General features: G+C 39.7%; 1 protein-coding gene and 1 pseudogene across 2 annotated transcripts in view; both read right to left on the bottom strand.

Moving 5' to 3' along the window:
• ATPAF1 (ATP synthase mitochondrial F1 complex assembly factor 1) overlaps positions 1-20,908 on the bottom strand; it is a 33,509-nt gene that overhangs the window by 11,972 nt on the left and 629 nt on the right. For both annotated transcript variants that reach the window (XM_031008262.3, XM_031008258.3), the window contains exons 2-6: positions 18,299-18,407; positions 11,725-11,775; positions 11,164-11,226; positions 6,867-6,917; positions 5,622-5,669 (exon numbers count right to left, since the gene is read on the bottom strand). In XM_031008262.3, coding sequence (XP_030864122.3) covers positions 5,622-5,669; positions 6,867-6,917; positions 11,164-11,226; positions 11,725-11,775; positions 18,299-18,407 — 322 coding nt within the window. The remainder of the gene's footprint in view (positions 1-5,621; positions 5,670-6,866; positions 6,918-11,163; positions 11,227-11,724; positions 11,776-18,298; positions 18,408-20,908) is intronic.
• LOC109028179 (neudesin-like) lies at positions 18,430-20,794 on the bottom strand (annotated as a pseudogene).

Genomic DNA, 20,908 nt, shown 5'->3' with positions numbered 1-20,908 from the left:
TGCCACTATAGGTTAGTGTGCATTTGTAGAATTTTGTAAAAACAGAACCACAAAATGAGTACTTTTTTGGTTTGGTTACTTTCACTCAGCATAACTGTTTCATGATCTATCCATGTATAGGAACAAGAGTGACTTTATTTTAAATGCTAGTCCACCGTGTGACTTCTGACTAACCCCAAGTCCAGGAATGCCTCCCAAATGTCTAGTTGATGTATTACTCTTTATGTAGAAACATCTATTCTTCCAAAACAATCCTTGATGTTGTTGCAGAAATCATAGGCAGTGATGACTGTATCCACCTACACATTCCTTCCAGAGCATGTATACTTTCCCCAAGATATAAGACATATTGGGTCTGTCTGGTTGTGGTGTGGAGATCTACCTGTATTGCAGCCACCCAATACGAAACTCCTGTCTGTAAGTTCCCCCAATAAATCATCCCATACCCACAAATTGGATTTGTCTGCCTCCTTCTTTGGTTTTTCAGCTCCTTCAGCATTTGGGGGTCGTTTTGCACATATGGCCCTTTCACAGAACACCATGTTGTTGCATGTATCAATAGTTCATTCCTTTTACTGCTGAATATTATTCCATTGTGTATGTATACACACACACACACACACACACATGCACATTCTCTCTTTCCACAATTCCTGTGCACTAGTGACAGACATTTGCATTGTTTCCAGCATTGGTTGTTACAAATAAAGCTGCTTGAATATTTGTGCACAAGTCATTCTATGGACATATTCTTTGAGTTCTCTTGGGAAAATATCTAGAAATGGAATGGCTAGTTAGTATGGCAGGTATATGCTTAATTTTTAAAGAAACTGCCAAACTATTTTCTAAAGTGGTTGTACCATTTTGCAATATGACCGGCAGTAGAGTTCCAGGTGCTCCACATTCTTACCAATACTTGGTATGATCAGTTTTTGACATTTTAGTCATTCTAATGGTATCTCACTGTAGTAATTTGGATTCCCATTATGACTAATGCTGTCAAGCATATTTTCAGGTGCTTATCTGCTATTCTTTGATAAAATGTTCAAATCCTTTGTCCATTTGTCTATCCTCTTTATTATTGAGTTATAAGAGTTTCTGATATAACTTGAGCTATACACCTTTTGGCTATTGTGACTAATGTTGCTATGAATGTAGAAGCTATTTGGGTATGCAAATAGAATGTTTTAATTTTGATGAAATCTAATTTATTTATTATTATTTTTTTGAGACAGAGTCTCACTCTGTCACCCAGTCTGGAGTGCAGTGGTGTGACCTCAGCTCACTGCAGTCCCTGCCTCCCAGGTTCAAGCGATTCTCATACCTCAGCTTCCGGAGTAGCTGAGATTATAGGCACACACCACCAAGCCTAGCTAATTTTTGTATTTTTAGTAGAGATGGGGTTTCGCCATATTGGCCAGGCTGGTCTTGAACTTCTGACCTCAAGTGATCCACCCACCTTGGCCTCCCAAAGTGCTGGGGTTACATGCGTGAGCCACCACACCCGGCCTATTTTTATTGTTTTGAGACAGGGTCTCGCTCTGTTGTCCAGTCTGGGCTCACTACAACCTCCACCTCCAGGGCTCAAGTGATCCTCCCACCTCAGCCTCTTGAGTAGCTGGGACAACAGGTGCTTGAAAAATTTTTTTTATAGAGACAAGGTCTCACTATATTGCCCAAGGTGATTTTTTTCTTTTATAGTTTGTGCTTTTTGTAATGTACTTATGACATCTTTGCCAAACCCAAGGTAATTTAGATTTCTTCTTTTATTTTCCTTTACAAGTTACATTTATGGGCCAGGCGCGGTGGCTCATGCCTGTAATCTTAGCACTTTGGGAGGCTGAGACAGGTGGTTCACTTGAGGTCAGGAGTTTTGACACTAGACTGGCTAACATGGTGAAACCCTGTCTCTACTAAAAATATAAAAATTAGCTGGGTGTGGTGGTGGGCTCATGTAACTTCAGCTACTCACGAGGCTGAGGCTCAAGAATCGCTTGAACCTGGGAGGCAGAGATTGCAGTGAGCAGAGATCACGCCACTGCACTACAACCTGGGCAACAGTACAAGACTCTGACTCAAAAAAAAAATTGTCTCTGCTAAAAATACAAAAATTAGCCCAGTGTGGTGGCAGGCACCTGTAATCCCAGCTACTTGGGAGGCTGAGGCAGGAGAATAGCTTAAACCTGGGAGGTGGAGGTTGCAGTGAGCTGAGATCATACTACATTGCACCCTGGGTGACAAAGCAAGCTCTGTCTCAAAAAAAAAAAAAAAAAAGTTACATTTACTTCTATGATCTACTTTAATTTTTGTATACACTGTGAGGTAAAAGTAGAGATTCCTCTTTTTTGTGCATGATATTCAATTGTTTTAGCAGCATTTGTTGAAAAGATTATCCTTTCTCTAATTTATTGACACCTTTGTTGAAAAACAACTAACCACATATATGTTTGTCTATTTCAGGACTCTACTCTGTTCCATTAATCTACATGTCTATCTTTGTGCCAATACCATACTGTTTTAATTACTGTATCTTTGTAGTAAGTCTTGAAATCAGGAAATGTAAGTCCTCAAGCTTTGTTCTTTTTCAAAATTGTTTTAGCTATCTCAGTCCTTTAAATATCCAAGTAAAATTTTAAAAGCAGCTCATCAATTTCTTAAATGCCTAGTGGGGTTTTGATTAGTATTGTATTTCATCTAGAGACCAATTAGGAGAGAACTGACACCTTAACAATAACAAAGCCTAGGCACAGTGGCTCACATCTGTAATCCCAGCACTTTGGGAGGCTGAGGCAGGAGGATTGCTTGAGCCGAGGAATTTGAGACCAGCCTGGGCGACGTAAGTGAGATCTTGTCTCTACTAAACATACAAAAAATTAGCTGAGCATGGGGGTGCATGTTTGTAATCCCAGCTACTTAGAAGGCTGAGGTGGGGGTATTGCTTGAGCCAAAGAGATTGAGGCTGCAGTAAGCTATGATCACACCACTGCACTCCAGCCTGGGCAACACTGTAAGATCCTGTCTCAAAAAACAAAACAAAACAAAATGTAACAAACTGAGCCATCCAATCCATGAACATGGTATATATCATTTCCATTTACTTAGGTATTCTCTGTTTTCAGCAATGTTTCCAAAAATGTTTTGAAAACCCGAGAAATCATTACTGATACCAAGTTAGCTGGTCCACCCCACCTATTCCTTTTCCCTTAGGCCTTCTGGCAGCTCAGTATTTCAGCTACGACCTCTTAATTCCTTTAGGCACATATTACCAGGATAGCATAGCCAAAACTGTGAAGAAAACTGCCAATAAAACAGGCATCTCAGCCCAGTTTGAACAGCTATTACGAAAAAAAAAAGACAACCTGTAATCCCAGCACTTCAGGAGTCTGAGGTGGGAGGGTCATTTGAGGCCAGGATTTGAAGCCCATCTTGGGCAACACAGTAAGACCTCATCTCTAAATGAAAAAAAAAAAAAAAATGCTGGTGAAGATGTGGAGAAAGAGGAACTTTTATATACTATTGGTGGAACGTAAATTAGTATAGCCATTATGGAAAACATTATGAAGGTTCCTCAAAAAACTAAAAAGAGAACTACCACATGATCCAGCAGTCCCACTACTGGATATATATCCAAAGGAAAGGAAATCAGTATGTTGAAGAGATATCTGCACTCCCATGTTTGCTACAGCACTATTCACAATAGCCAAGATATGGAATCAACCTAAGTGTCCATCAACAAATGAATGGATAAAGAAAATGTGGTATCTATACACAATGGAATACTATTTAGCCACAAAAAAACAAGTTCTGTCATTTGTGACAACATGGATGAGCTTGGAGAACATTATGTTAAGTGAAATAAGCCACGCACAGAGAGACAAATACCACATGTTCTCACATGTTGGAAGCTAAAAAAAAAAAAAAAACCTGATCTCACAGAAGGAGAGAGTAGAAGAGTGGTTACTAGAGGAACGAATAGCCAAAGGTTGGTTAAGGGATACAAAAGTACAGCTAGATGGGAGAAATATGTTCTAGTGTTCTATGGCACTATGGAGTACTATAATTAACAATAATTTATTGTATATTTTCTTTTTATTTATTTATTTATTATTATTATACTTTAAGTTTTAGGGTACATGTGCACAATGTGCAGGTTAGTTACATATGTATACATGTGCCACGCTAGTGCGCTGCACCCACTAACTCGTCATCTAGCATTAGGTATATCTCCCAATGCTATCCCTCCCCACTCCCCCCACCCCACAACAGTCCCCAGAGCGTGATGTTCTCCTTCCTGTGTCCATGTGTTCTCATTGTTCAATTCCCACCTATGAGTGAGAATATGCGGTGTTTGGTTTTTTGTTCTTGCAATACTTTACTGAGAATGATGATTTCCAATTTCATCCATGTCCCTACAAAGGACATGAACTCATCATTTTTTATGGCTGCATAGTATTCCATGGTGTATATGTGCCACAGTTTCTTACTCCAGTCTATCATTTTTGGACATTTGGGTTGGTTCCAAGTCTTTGCTATTGTGAATAAAGCTGCAATAAACATACGTGTGCATGTGTCTTTATAGCAGCATGATTTATAGTCCTTTGGGTATACACCCAGTAATGGGATGGCTGGGTCAAATGGTATTTCTAGTTCTACATCACTGAGGAATTGCCACACTGACTTCCACAATGGTTGAACTAGTTTACAGTCCCACCAACAGTGTAAAAGTGTTCCTATTTCTCCACATCCTCTCCAGCACCTGTTGTTTCCTGACTTTTTAATGATTGCCATTAAACTAAAGAGCTTCTGCACAGCAAAAGAAACTACCATCAGAGTGAACAGGCAACCTACAAAATGGGAGAAAATTTTTGCAACCTACTCCATCTGACAAAGGGCTAGTATCCAGAATCTACAGTGAACTCAAACAAATTTACAAGAAAAAAACAAACAACCCCATCAAAAAGTGGGCAAAGGAAATGAACAGACACTTCTCAAAAGAAGACATTTATGCAGCCAAAAAACACATGAAAAAATGCTCACCATCACTGGCCATCAGAGAAATGCAAATCAAAACCACAATGAGATACCATCTCACACCAGTTAGAATGGCAATTATTGTATATTTTCAAGTAGCTAGAAGAATGGATTCTGAATGTTACCAATACAATGAAATGATAAATGTTTGAGGTGATAGATGTGCTAATTATTCTGATTTGATCATTACACAATGCACACATGTATTGAACTATCACACTGTACCCCATAAATATGTATAATTATGTGTCAATTAAAAATAATAATAAAAGCAAAAAAAAAAAAAAGAAGTTGAAAAGATTAAGGTCTCAGATGTCTTCGAAAACGCACTTGTACCGATAGATTAAGATCTACATCAGAAAGGGCTGATGTGGTAGGGAGCTAAAAAGCCAGAGGCTTACTGGGTCAAACCCACATGATTTCATAAGGCTGAAAATGTCACTTATTAGTACAATCAACATGTGAGCATCTTTATTAAGTAAACAGAGCACTATAACATGTGAGACAGTATGGAATATGACGTGATTGGCTGGAAAATACTTGTTTGGCAACATTGATAAGCAACCCTTACATGATCACCAGAAACTTACTGTTGGACAGGACTGAGCCCGGTTCCAGATCAAATCAAACTTTTCTGCCTGTAGGTTGGAAAAGAATAAAGTTAACCTACACATAGTAAAACACAAAAGGCCACTATCACATGTAATTCACCAAGACTGAATTCTAGAATTATAATACAACTAAAACAGTCTTTTAAGTTTCATCATTTTCAAATCACTCTTATGACAGAAAGACAGGAAAAACCAGATGTCTGTTTTGCTGTTTATTGTCAGAATTATGTGTAAAGACTAGGTGCACCAATGCTCCAAATGCTCCAGGGAACTTTAACAATTGTCAGAGACATCAAGTCACCAAGTCAGTTTGAGGGAGAGCTAAGAAGGCCTGTTCAAACAATGAGTCAGTATCAGAGATCTAAAACATCACAAAAAGTGCAGACTCTTCTTCTGGCTGTTGAATTCATGTAGGATAAGGATATATATATATGAGAGATTAAAAAAAAAGATAGTGATACCATCATAACCACCAAAAGGCCTGGCTTTATCCTTCCATCTATATGTTTTCCTCCTTAATCTTACACTTACTCATGTAATCTCAATATATATTTGTGTGCTTGATAGAAACTTAACCTAAGCTCCCACCCCTCCTTCAGGGAAAAACAAAGAACTAGCTGATAATCCAGTACTTCAGATGCTTTATTATAGTGGAGGCCAGCAAAACATTAAACCAGAGAAGCCAGCAGCATCCCTTCTCTGTCACAGACCTTAATGGTCAAGCAGTAGATGGTGACCATCTCTAAGAATAATTTCAAGAAGGGAAAGACCAAGAAAATGCCACTTGCTAAGGGGAATATTCACCAGAGAAAGACTAGGAAGAGGCTCCAAGTCAGCTCAGGTATAGGTCACTTATAGGCAAGAAGGGAAAAAAGCTGTGCTAGAGGCCCTGTCTTAAATTCCAACAGCTTGGTTGGAAAACATCAGTAAGAAAAAAAAGTCATCTGGAAATTACTCAGCAACATGAACTTATACCACGCTCCCTTGTCAGAGACTTGACTCAGAGACATTTCTAAAGTAGAAAGAAGGAAAACAAGAGCCATAAATATACCATATGGAGCTTCCAATCTCTGGTGCTCAGGGCATAATAAAAACTCTCAGGGCTGTAAAATGCAGCTTCTCAAGAGGCAATAAACATAGGAAAAGTAAAGGCAACTGCCTGCTAAGGTTAGAGAACCGACTTTCATGTTGTAACACTTTCATTTTGCCCTCCAAACTACTTACAGGAATAACTGCGTAGACTGTATCTTTTGCTGCAAAATATTGCTGCCAAATCTGTACAAAAAAGAGAGGGGTGTCTGTGACATGTGGGTAATCTTTTCAACATGTGCCAAGAAATGGTGACAGTTTTCATTGCTCAGAGGAATATGCTATTTGATAACAGAGAAGAAAAACCCAGTATAACGCTTTCATTACTAGCACATCACAAAAAAGATTTAATACAATCCACTCTTCTAGATGATTAAACTGTAACTCTTAATAACAAATTCCTGACAGAGAAACTGATTCTCTGACTTTAAAAGTCATTCCTCTTAATATGTGCCTTGTGTGTGATAGACAACTTCTTTTTTTTCACATTTTTATTTCCTCCCCAAACCTACACCTCCCCAGCCAACTGAGCCTTCCCAGAGAGTCAGGACTAGAGCTCAGGGTTCAGAGTCAGGCAGACCTGGATGCGAATCTCAGCTCCAGTCATTTACTAGCTATACTACCTTTGGCAAATTACTGAAAACTCCCTAAAAAACATCAATAAAATAGCAATAATAACCTCACAGAATTGTCATGACTAGTTGAAATAATGTAGGTCTGTGCTTAGCTCAGCACTTGTCACAGAATAAACACTACAAATAATGTTAGCTTTTGTTAGATATTGTATTAGTCCATTCTCACACTGCTAATAAAGATATACCTGAGACTGGGCAATTTATTTATTTATTTATTTATTTTATTATTATTATTATTATTATTATACTTTAAGTTCTAGGGTACATGTGCACAACATGCAGGTTACATAGGTATACGTGTGCCGTGTTGGTTTGCTGCACCCATCAACTTGTCATTTACATTAAGTATTTCTCCTAATGATATCCCTCCCCCAGCCCTCCACCCCCTGACAGGCCCCAGTGTGTGGTGTTCCCCACTCTGTGTCCATGTGTTCTCATTGTTTAACTCTCACTTATGAGTGAGAACATGTGGTGTTTGGTTTTCTGTCCTTGTGATAGTTTGCTGAGAATGATGGTTTCCAGCTTCATCCATGTCCCTGCAAAGGACATGAACTCATGCTTTTTTATGGCTGCACAGTATTCCATGGTGTAAATGTGCCATATTTTCTTAATCCAGAGACTGGGTAATTTATAATGGAAAGAGGTTTAATTGACTCACAGTTTCACAGGGCTGGGAAGGCCTTAAGAATCTTACAATCATGGTGGAAGGGGACGCAAACGCATCCTTCTTCACATGGTGACAGGAAGAAGAATGAGCAAAAGGGGGAAAAGCCCCCTATAAAACCATCAGATCTCGTGAGAACTCATTACAGCATGGAGGTAACTGCCCCTATGATTCAATTACCTCCCATTGGGTCCCTCCCATGATGTGTGGGGATTATGGGAACTACAATTCAAGATGAGATTTGGGTGGGGACACAGCAAAACCGTATTAGATATTATTGGCATGTTATAGGCAGCTCTTAAAGTCCTGCTTCCAGAAAGTCTTCTACATGTGGAAGAGATAAGGTCTGTTGGATCTGACTATGGTATATACCAATCAGAAGTCCTACCTCTGCTTGACACTAACGAACAAGGAAGCTACAGTTGACCTTCATGATGCAAATACCAAAAGGTGGGGAATAAAAAAATTATATAATAAAATTTGAAAATTAGAAAACAGGGAAAAGGAAAAAATGCCCATAGTCCTACCACCCTAACAAAGACCACTGTTACTTTATTTCTTTCTAGTATGTCTTTTATAGTATACATAGATGTAGCATATATGCAATATTGTGTCTTTTTATTATTTACCATTAATATCATATGGATGCTCTGTGTTATTTTTTACTACCTTTTTTTTTGCCTTCCCATGCCTTTTTACATGTTATTGGCTCTGACTAGAAAGCCTCTCTCTCCTACCTCTGACCTCCCAAATTCTTCCTGTCCTCTGAAGCTGAGCCTATATGCTTCTTCTTCCATGTAGTTTCCCTTGATATTACAGTCAGAAGTTTTCCTATGAGCTGCTTTTCTATTTTATTTATTTCCTCCCCCTTGCTTTCATATTTTATATCTCTCTTAAGATGCCTAGGATATGCTACTTCATAATAAGATCATTTGCATATGGATCTATTTCCCTCACTAGTTTGCAAGCCCCCTGTAGGCAGGTATCTGCTGTGTTGTCACCAATGCCTTGCAACCCAAAAAGTACTCAGAAATGCTGGTTGAATGATAGATGATTGTGAAATAATAAGAAACATGTAATCTAAAAGAGGCACTTAACCCAGGGTAGAGAAGAGTGCCAGAGGAAGGGACACTTGGAACTGTATCCTGAAGAATGATTAGGAGTTAGTAGGGAAATAAGGAGGCTGGGAAGATAACAGGTAGGGCAGGAGAAGGAGATAAGAGACACATTTGAAGCAGAGAATGACAACACTAACAAAGGCATAGAAGTAGAGGAGGGTATCATAACCAAGGTGACACCAGAGTGAGCTAGTGTTGAAGAATGGGTCAACTTCCTTTAGAGTTGGTCTGTTTTGTCAACATTTCTGTTAAAATATGGGGCCCCAATTGAAGATACTAATCAAAGTGTGATCCATCTAATCAACACAGAGCACAAAAGGACTATTAACTCCTAGGACCTATGGAAACTACTCTCAATGTGGCATAAGGCTGCTTTACCTTTTCTTTTTTTGCATGTCAAAACATTGTCTTCTCATTTTAAGGACAGCATATTCTGATTATTTTTATTTAATTTATGATATTAGCAGACAGTTTATGAATCAAAACTGAAATTCATGAGACTGATATATGTTTCCTTATATAGTTGAATTTAGCTACTCATTTCAACAAACACAAATTTATACCTAAAACTATAGGTCTCAATGATACTTGTCATATGATCAGGCCTCCTGGGCCTGGCTTCTTTTTCCCCTAAATGACATGTTTTGTGTCCATGTTCCTTTGGTACTTCTTCCAAAGGCACAGCCAGAGTTCTCCCTGACACTTTGCATATGCCTCTGTTAACAGAAAGAACCTTGTGCTGATCTGATCCGTTTTGTGGAGGCTAAAACTCCTTGGGGATGAGGATTCTCTCATTTATCTCTGTATCTGGCACAGAGTCTGACATTTAATTGGTATGCATTAAATGTGTGCTAAAATAAATGATACCAGCATACAAAGGAAACCCATGGCAACTGGCACAACTTCCAGTTGTGGGAATATGATGCAGAGTCAAACAGACATGGGTTTGAGTCTCAGCTCTACCACTGACTAAGTTACATAATCTTTTTAAGTCACAGTTTCCTCAATTGTAAACTGGGAATAATGGCACCCACTTCACGGGGTGGTTAAGAGAATTTAATGAAATAATGCATATGAAGCATTAGGCATTGTACCTGATACAGAGTATGCTGCTTTTATTATTATTTTGATCCTCTCAATCTACCTAATATATAATTCATGGAACTATAAAGAATGCCAAAAATATAGCTTATTAGAGAGAAAAGAATCACAGGTATAAAAATATAAATGACCAAACAGGCAGGATAGCTCATGAGTGCTTTGAAGGAAAGTGTTCAGGAGGCTTCCTGAAGAAGGTCCTGTGATAATGGAGAGCTATGAATGCCCAGAAAAGGAATACAGGAAGTCACTGAACATTTGTGACCAGGTTCCTAATATATTTTTTTCCCATTTTTTAAAAAACATAAATATAGCAATTACTCTATGCCAGGGACTGTTCTAAGTGATAATAAATGTTAACTCATTTAATTATCCAAATAACTCTATGAGGTAAGTACTATTATTTGCTCCACTTTAAATAGGGAAACTAAAGCCCAGACAAGTTGATTAACTTGTCCAAGTCCTATAGATAGTGGCAGAGCTAGGACTTAAAACCGGCAGCTTGGTTCTAGAGTCTGTGTTTTTAAACCAATACACTATACTTCTCCATAATGAAAGGAGAAGTTTCAGAGGACTCAGTTGATGAGCATATTATGGGTGGAGTGGAAAAAAAAGGAGAAGGGAAACCTATTTGGAAAGGTAGTGCAGTAATTCAGGTACAGAGTACTGATGAGGGTTACAGGAGATGTGGATTATGGGAATGAAAAAGAAACTAGAAATACAAGTTGATTAGACATATAAGAGTGACAAAGAAGACAAGTTTTCTCATGACATTGTTCTTCAAGTAATTCATCACTTTTGCCTTTTATTATTACCTTTCATTGTGGCTAGAAAGAGGTGTCAGAAAATGTACTTTCAGATTTGGTTCACAGAATTCACATTTTCATAGAGTAGGCCAGCCCATTTCCATTCATTACCTGTTTTATTTCTTCTGCAGTTTTTTCTTTTACCATCTCAATGTTAAAGATTGAACTGAGAGTCTTGAAAGAGACAATAAAAAGCAATTAACACATAATTTAAAAAAAAAACAAAACAGTTTAACTCTATCTCTAAGCCTGTGGCAAACATGTCAGGACAATGAAACAGATTTCCAAAAGTAGAAAACAAGTATAAGAAAACCCACATGCCCAGAGAAAGTGAGCCCCCAAGCCTAGACAGGTTTTCATAGTTCTGTTCCTGAGGAGTCTCTCTTAGGTTGCCATGTACTTCCCAAAGGCTTCACCCTTACCAATGAGTCCTGCGGCACTTTGCAGGTGGTAAGAGGAGAAAGTTTGGTTGTTATTTTTAATTAAACTGCTATGCTAGGGGTCATGGTCAAGGACACAAAAGTTCATAGAAATATTTCTCACTTCTACAGCTGGAAAATCACCTTACACAAAATCATTGAGCCCAGTATTTATGTTCAAATTTGCAGCCTCTTGTTCTAGATGTCCCATATGACTTCAAGCTTTTTTTCCTATATTTAATTAGAAACCTACCTTGTCCTTAGTGAATCCTCTGTTCACAGACTGTTTCCCCAAGGCATCTGTCTGAAATATATAAGACAAGATATTAATCTACACTTTACTTTACACTTTTTAGAAAAAAGGTAACTAAGCTAAGTGAGGTACCCAATCTCATTAAATAATTTTGCATGTGAGAACTCACTTCTCTCCACTTTTTATAATAATTGTTCTAAAAATTTAACACTATTTTTAAAATTATTGTTGGCTGGGCGCAGTGGCTCACGCCTGTAATCCCAGCACTTTGGGAAGCCGAGGCGAGAGAATCGTAAGGTCAGGAGTTCGAGACCAGCCTGGCCAACATGGTGAAACCCCATCTCTACTAAAAATACAAAAAATTAGCTGGGCATAGTGGCGGGCGCCTGTAATCCCAGATACTTGGGAGGCTGAGGCAGGAGAACCGCTTGAACCCGGGAGGCAGAGGATGCAGTGAGCCGAGATCACGCCACTGCACTCTAGCCGGGGCAACAGAGTGAGACTCTAGTCTCATAAAATAAAATAAATAAATAAAAAGAAATAAAAATAAAAATTATTGTTTATAAGACAACAACTTTCCTCTAAGATTCTGAGATTCAGAGATAAGATTTCTCTCTCAGTAAACTATCATCTACTAGTACTGAGAGTCCATTCTCCACCTGCCACTGTGGATATGAGGGATTTCTTCCCAGAATTAGGCCTGCTTGGGATTACTGTGCTCTGTCCTGACCTATTCCACACTGAGCCATGGAAGAGGTAAGAAATGGAAAGATGTGTTATCCAAGGATACTGCTTATCTCTGACAACACTTTGATGGTAGGCATCCTCAGCAGACTAGAGTCTTTTTGAGTGTTCAATCTTAATGTTTCCTCTATCAAATTAGACACCCTTAAAAAAAGGCCACCAACAACTGAAAGTGATTATTTTGTCTCTTAGCCATTATCTCTCATAAAGGTCATAGCCAGTAAATCCTGTTTTGAGTAGTTTCTGATAGTAGGGATGGGTTGTTCTGAGTCTTCCACTCAAGGCTGTGCTTCTCAGAAGTACATTCGACATCTGGGATTCTGAGGCTGAAAAACACTTTCTGCATAAAACCTTGCCTTTAGTCACTCTGTGCTTTAATTAATCCACACTTTTCATAAATGATGGTCATAGAACCTGTACCCACAAATTAGAGAAAAGCCTGTTGAACACACTTTAGTCTTTTTGGTCACGCACCTATACACTGACAACATCCCAGTGTAGCCGTTCCTTCATATGTAAACCATCTAAAAAGGAGTTAATTTCATTTTCTTTCTTTCTTTCTTTTTTTTTTTTTTAGACAGGGTCTAGCTCTGTTGCCTAGGCTGGAGTGCAGTGGCACAATGTCGGCTCACTGCAACCTCTGCCTCCCAGGTTCAAGTGATTCTCCCACCTCAGTCTCCCGAGTAGCTGGGTCTACAGGCTTGTGCCACCATGCCTAGCTAATTTTTTGTATTTTTAGTAGAGATGGGGTTTCACCATGTTGGCCAGGCTGGTCTTGACTTCTGGCCTCAAGTGATCTGCCCACTTCGGCCTCCCAAAGTGTTGGGATTACAGGCATGAGCCACCGTGCCTGATGAGAATTTCATTTTCATACCACTCATTCTCAGGTGTACCATGAAAACAAAACAAAAACAAAACAAAACCTCCACTTGCACAGCTGCTTTCACCTTTCAGTCATGAAGCCTCATGTATTGGTTTTTACATAATGTCTCTCCAATCTATTATTTGTATCCATTTTCACTTATAGAAATAAAAAATTTAAGCCCTAAGTATAAGCGTATTGCATTTTATCAAATCTAAGACATCATATCTTAAGATGCACCATTATTTTATGCATCAGAAAATGATGCCAATTAAATAGCACAATATTTTCCTAACATATCAATTATAAGACAATTTTAGTGATGTTAAAATGAGAAAAATAAGAGTGAGCTTTAGATTTGATGAAATAAGGTAATTAAAGCAGTTGAAACTACATGCCAAAAATCAGAAGCATTTAATAAGAACTTTAAATGGGTGCTTTATTTCCCTACTATGGATGCTTTGGAAATCTGTGCAGATAATTTTATGGTTATCATAATAGTTTATTGGATATTGATATCTACATTATGGGAGGGGTGTCAAGTGGGTGAGTTCTACATAATAAAAAAAATTTCCCTCATCCTGTACAACTTTTCAATGTCTAGCTAGACATTCTTGCAGCTGAAAATACCTATAATATTTCAATATTTATAATTACTTGGGCCTAGAACCTTTTTTTTTAAACACTGCTTTAATACTAAAATTTCCAGAAATGCAACTACTATATAACTTGAAAGATTCCACATTGTGGAATCATAGGTCACTGATAACAACACTGCTCATGGTTTTGGAGGTTTTTTTTTTTTGGAGACAGAGTCTCGCTCTGTCGTCCACGCTGGAGTGCAGTGGCACAATCTCCGCTCACTGCAACCTCCGCCTCCTGGGTTCAAGCAATTCTCCTGCCTCAGCCTCCTGAGTAGCTGGGATTACAGGCATGCACCACCATGCCTGGCTAATTTTTCTTTTGCATTTTAGTAGAGATGGGGTTTCACCGTGTTGCCCAGGCTGGTCTCGAACTCCTGACCTCAAGTGATCTGCCACCTTGGCCTCCCAAAGCACTAGGATTACATGCGTGAGCCACTGCACCCAGTGGTTTTAGAGTTTTTATAATTATCAACATAACACCCATTTGCCAGTCAGTATTTGCTGCTTACATGTTCAAGGTTATTTCAGAAATGGGTGGAAGCACCTCATGACTACATTAGGTCTCACAGTGTAGTCGTGCCCTAATATTTACATGCTAAAATATGTATTTTGTTAAAAAATACTTTTCTTTATATTATGGTTAGGGCATTATATTGATTTTCCCACCTGAGGTTATACATACAGGTAGGTTATATTTTTACATACCTATTGTTTTATTTCAGGGTAGAAAAGGGAGAATTTTTAAAAAATGTATTATAAAAGGGGGATGTTGAGTCCCATGTGGTGGGGAACCAATAACTCAAAGTAATAAAGACAAGACTGTGGGAATGGAAAATATGTGTTAGCCGTTAGCCTTCCTCTATCTAGCTAGATACAGAAGATAGCAAGTGAATATTTACCTAAGAGCTGCCACAATTTAAATTAAATCTTTACATATTCTACATTTTATCATAAAGCTAAATTTTTTTTTTTTTAAGATGGAGTCTCACTCTGTTGCCCAGGCTGGAGTGCAGTGGTGTGATCTCGGCTCACTGCAAGCTCCGCCTCCTGGCTTCACACCATTGTCCTGCCTCAGCCTCCCGAGTAGCTGGGACTACAGGCACCTGCCACAACGCCCGGCTAATTTTTTGTATTTTTAGTAGAGAAGGGGTTTCACCGTGTTAGCCAGGATGGTCTCAATCTCCTGACCTCGTGATCTGCCCGCCTTGGCCTCCCAAAGTGCTGGCATTACAGGCATGAGCCACCACGCCCGGCCTCATAAAGCTAAATTTCTAAGTCTGTTTACCAAAAAGGGGCAAAGAACATTCCTATCTAATATTTAAAGTTTATAATATAGTAATATTTCCAAGAGCTATTGACTTGTAACCTTACTACTATAAGTGTTTATTATAGGAAATGACAATTGTTAAAATATTTGTAGTAAAGAATTGTTTGCTCACATAAAGTTGTAAACTCTATTTGTCATAGGAGTTGAATTTGCTCCCCAACCTTATTATAATTAACCCATCTGTTATTTTTTTTTTTGCCCAGGCTGGAATGCAGTGGCATGACCTCAGCTCACTGTAACCTCCGCCTCCCAGGTTTAAGCGATTCTCCTGCCTCAGCCTCCCAAGTAGCTGGGATTACAGGCGCCCGCTACCACACCCAGCTAAGTTTTGTATTTTTAGTAGATACAGGGTTTCACCCTGTTGGCCAGGCTGGTCTCAAACTCCTGACCTTAAGTGATCTGCCCACCTCAACCTCCCAAAGTGCTGGGATTATAGGCGTGAGCCACTGCACCTGGCAACCCATTTACTATTAATCCTGTTCTAATTAACTCAATTAGTCATTTTATTTTATTTTTTTCTATTTTTATTTTATTTTTATTATACTTTAAGTTTTAGGGTACATGTACACAACGTGCAGGTTCGTTACATATGTATACATGTACCATGTTGGTGTGCTGCACCCATTAACTCCTCATTTAACATTAGGTATATCTCCTAATGCTATCCCTCCCCACTCCCCCGACCCCACAACAGGCCCCAGTGTGTGATGTTCCCCTTCCTGTGTCCAAGTGTTCTCATTGTTCAATTCCCACCTATGAGTGAGAACATGCGGTGTTTGGTTTTTCGTCCTTGCGATAGTTTGCTGAGAACGATGGTTTCCAGCTTCATCCATGTCCCTACAAAGGACATGAACTCATCATTTTTTATGGCTGCATAGTATTCCATGGTGTATATGTGCCACATTTTCTTGATCCAGTCTATCATTGTTGGACATTTGGGTTGGTTCCAAGTCTTTGCTATTGTGAATAGTGCCGCAATAAACATACGTGTGCATGTGTCTTTATAGCAGCATGATTTGTAATCCTTTGGGTATATACCCAGTAATGGGATGGCTGCATCAAATGGTATTTCTAGTTCTAGATCCCTGAGGAATCACCACACTGACTTCCACAATGGTTGAACTAGTTTACAGTCCCACCAACAGTGTAAAAGTGTTCCTATTTCTCCACATCCTCTTCAGCACCTGTTGTTTCCTGACTTTTTAATGATTGCCATTCTAACTGGTGTGAGATGGTATCTCATAGTGGTTTTGATTTGCATTTCTCTGATGGCCAGTGATGATGAGCATTTTTTCATGTGTCTTTTGGCTACATAAATGTCTTCTTTTGAGAAGTGTCTGTTCGTATCCTTTGTCCACTTTTTGATGGGGTTCTTTTTTCTTGTAAATTTGTTTGAGTTCACTGTAGATTCTGGATATTAGCCCTTTGTCAGATGAATAGTAGTCATTAAGACTCAGCAGATTCACTTAAAATTTAGGATACCCAAGGCAAAAAAAGTATTTTCCAAGTAAAATAAACACCTCTAATTTGACTTTAAAACACAATGTAGAATCCCAATTTTCTACTGTAACTACCTTAATTCAGGCTTCTGCAGCCCACACCTGGATTACTCCATATTCTCCCTGGTGCTGGCTTCTCCTACACCAGTTTGTTCTGTGCACCACCCTAGGTTAGAATTTTTCAAATAATAGGTTGTGAAATACATTTAGTGGATTGTGATCAGAGTTTTTTAAAAGATGAAAGAGAATAAAAAGTAATAAGAATGGACTGCATGTTGTAAAAGTTAGCATTATTTTATAAATTTTTTTTCAGTTACAATCATATACATACATGTGTACTGAATTGCAATGTAAAATATATTTCTTACTGTGGTCATGGTCAAAAAGTTTGAAAAACACCGCATTAGAATAATCTTCCCAGACACAGTTTTCAACATGCTTTTCCTCAGCTTTGATTCCTATTTAAGGATAATAATGGCTAATATATATTAAGTACTTATGCCAGAGACGGTGCTAAAGAGTTTTAAATGGTATTATCTCTTCAGCACAACTCTGTGAAGTAGGTACTGTTATTATTCCTGTTTTACAGATAAGCAAACTGAGGCATGGAGAAGTAACAATTTGCTCAGAGTCACCCAGCTAGTAAGTGGAAGGGTTAGGATTCAGTCCTTGGCATCTGGCCCCAGAGCCCACCCTCTTAGCAGCTAAATTATCCTGCCCGTACTCCTTAAGCCCAAAGAGTTTAATGCCTAACTTACTTCTTTAGCCTTAACACTTCCCTCTCCATTTTAACTGGGGCATAGTACCTTGCTGTCTCCTGAAACCCCTTTTACTTTCAAAGCTCTTCCTCTGTTTAAGCTAATTCCTCAACATGGGAATAGATGGGGGTGGGTTGGCAGGGTTGGTTGGTTGTCAGGAAACTAAATCTAGTCTGCCAAATATTTTTGTAGATTAAGTTTTATTGGGACAGAACCATACCTATTCATTTACGTACGGTCTAGGCCTGCTTTTGCACTGTAATGGCAGAGCTGAGTAGTCACAAAGAAGACCATACGGCCCACAATGCCTAAAATATTTAACACCTAGTTCTTTACAGAAAAAATTTGATGACCCCTGCTCTACATCAAAGTCCCATTCCCTCCTCTCTACTTAATTTAAATCCCCCACAACGTTCCTAGCCTAGGTCAGGTTCCATCTCCCATGGGAAATTTTCTCTGATACCTCTAGCCTACTACCATGTGTGCCTTGCCTTGACCACTAGACTGCTCCTCTTGGGAGCAGGAAGTACCCCTCTCATACTTCTATATCTCCACCATGACCACAGTACTTTGCCTAGAAAGAGCAGGATAAACATTTATGGATGGAAATGGAGTTGGGAGAGACTATGCTCAGTTCACCCAGCTGACCCATCAATAAACCAACTTTAAGGATAAGGGTGAGGGTAAGGAGGGTGAAGGAGTGCTGGTAAGCAAACACCACAAATGGGGGCAGGTCTTACCTTCTGTTCCACACATTTGATAAAATCACCTTGCCTGGAATGCCCCACTGGCTGCTTCCGAAATTCACTGCGTTTCTCCAGGCGGGACTCAAAAGCAGCTGGGTCTGACCTGATCAGAGGTAAACCAAAGGGTAAACCAACTGGGCCTTTTTGGATTCTAAAATAATAAAGCATCACTTTCCACCTCTACAGAGAAAGGACACTGCCATTCAGAGAGGTTGAAAAATTTGCCTTCAGTTAGTAAGAACTGGGCACAGGCCTAGAAATAAAGAAACTGGAAAAAGAAATCCTGTTATTCAACTGTTGTTAATCCTCAAGGGGCCTGTGTAACATTTTTCTTTTGTAGGCTGTTCCCTAGGTTTACACAGGGCTTAGTCTCTCAGGTACTTACATTCAGGGTACTAAGAATTTTGAGGTCATCTTGCTGGATCACCTCTTCAGACAAGAATCCTATAGCCTCCTTACTAGGTGTCAAGCTTTTACTTGAATACATCCAGTTCTTGAAAATATGTCCCCCCCAACCAGGTTAAACATCTGCTTTATTCAGATCCTGGTGATTCAGAGGCTTTAGGTAGCCTATTTTGCAGAAGATTTAGCATCTGAGTATCTCCCTGACCTACCCTCCAAAGAAGCTGCTCTTGGAGATGAAACATCAGAACACATTCTTTATGTCAAAATGGGGTTGGTCTTCAGGTTTGAAGTCCAGGCTGGGGTGCTGTCCCTATTAAGAATTCTTCAGACTGTGTAGCTAACCATGGGATATTTGGTTTTGTACACTTTGGTGAAGATATCATCCAGGGATTCCAGCTCTTTGGCCATGAGACCCAGAGTTTCATGGGTGAGGTCTGGAGGACCCAGGGACATCTTGGCTATCCCTCTGATGGACTTTCCTGGTCAATGCATTATAGGGGGCCCCTTCTTCCATAAAATTCCTTTCTGGAGGTGACATAAAACACCACTCCCTTCACTGTCATGTAGATGGGATGTTTTTCTTCTCTCCGTAGTGGGCCGGCTCCTCCTCAATAAAGAGCCTCACCAGGGGTTTCTGCTTAGTCGGGCACGGCACCTGCCTGGCCAGAGCTGCAAGCAGCCCTGGGGGCTGTACCAGGACCAGGGTCAACCCTGCTAGTGGCTACAGCTGCAACTGGGCCTGCCATAGTGAAGGGGTAGAGAGGGCAAGGGACAGCCTGGGCAGTGAAGCTGTTGCTGGGATCTGAGGATATAGAAATAAATAAGTCAGACTCCCTACCTCAAGGAGCTCACTATCCAGTGGGAGAGACAGGCATAAAAGTAAACAAATGAAAGTATAACAGGTATTATGATGAAAATTTGCTCAAACATCCCCAAATGGTTAAGGTGGTTTCATGCCTCTGTACCTTTGTTTATGCTGCTGCTCCCCTTACCGGAACATCCCCTCCTCTCCATTCTTTTTCAAAGGAAGTTTGCTAATAGATAAAACTAGAGAGAGACTGGCAGGGACTAGGGTATGAGGAACTTGTGTGAAACATTAAGGAGTTTGGATGTTATTTAGAGGTCAGTGGGGGGGATAACAGTATGTGTAAATGTTGATGGGAATGATCCAGTAGGGAAGGAGGGTAAAACCAGTTATTTATTTGTTCATGAGTCGGTAAGAATAAATGGATGCTGATAAAGTATTCAAAGTACGAGTAGACAACTCTTCAGAGATGCTTGTGTGTAAAACAGATCAAATACAGATCAACGAGAGAAGCCTGGAGGGGAACGTACATCAAAGAAAGGCTTTTAAGATGACAAATACTTGAGACTATCTCAATGCTGCTGGAAGGAGAGCAAAAATACTCATTCATTTACTGCATAACTGTTTCAAATGGCAAGAAAGATCACTACAGTAGCAGTGAGAGGAACTGGGGTAAAGTAGTCCAGGAATGGAAGTAGGGAACTCTAGTTAGAGGATAATAGCAACAGCCCAGGTGACGATGATGGAGTAGATTAAGGCAGTGGAAGTAGAGATGAGACAGAACTCAAATTTACAGTACTAAGTCTTTGGTTTCCTTTCATAAGACAACTACCTTCTTACCCTGCTAAATTCTCTCCCAAGCCCCTTTAATTTTCACCTCTGATCTCCTTTAGCTCTTCCCACTTGAACTCTTCAGACGCTCCTATAGCCCCTCATATGCACCTTAAGCCCCTCTAAGCTCCAGATCCTTCCCTCTGGAAGCTAAGAGGTGGTGTTAGGGACCCTGGACTCAGAGTCAGACAAATCCCAAACAGCTGTGTGACCTTTGGCAAGTCTCTTACTCTCGCTGATCCTCAGTCTCCTTAAGAGGGTTCAATGGGTGATCCGACTGTGACACTATTAGTCTTTGATGCCCTCCTCCCATCCCCAATCGCCTTTCCTTGCAGTCAAGGCCCTAAGCTACCACCAGCCTGTGAACTCCAGCTCTGAGCCAGGCCTCAGCTATCTTAATATGTGACCTTGAGCAAGTCAAGTCCCTTCTCTAGAAGGCGTTTTCCCATTTCTATAATGAGGACAGGTGTCTCTGAGCTGCCTGCCTCAGGGCTGTCATAAGAGTCCACCTTAGCGTTTGGAGAACCAAAGCAGACAAACGTGGAACGAGCCAGGGCTTTGCA

This window comes from Gorilla gorilla, chromosome 1 (assembly GCF_029281585.2).
Source record: "Gorilla gorilla gorilla isolate KB3781 chromosome 1, NHGRI_mGorGor1-v2.1_pri, whole genome shotgun sequence".
NCBI classification, from domain to species: Eukaryota; Metazoa; Chordata; class Mammalia; order Primates; family Hominidae; genus Gorilla; species Gorilla gorilla.
Note: the sequence above shows the minus strand (reverse complement) of the source record. Positions and strands in the feature narration are given on the sequence as shown.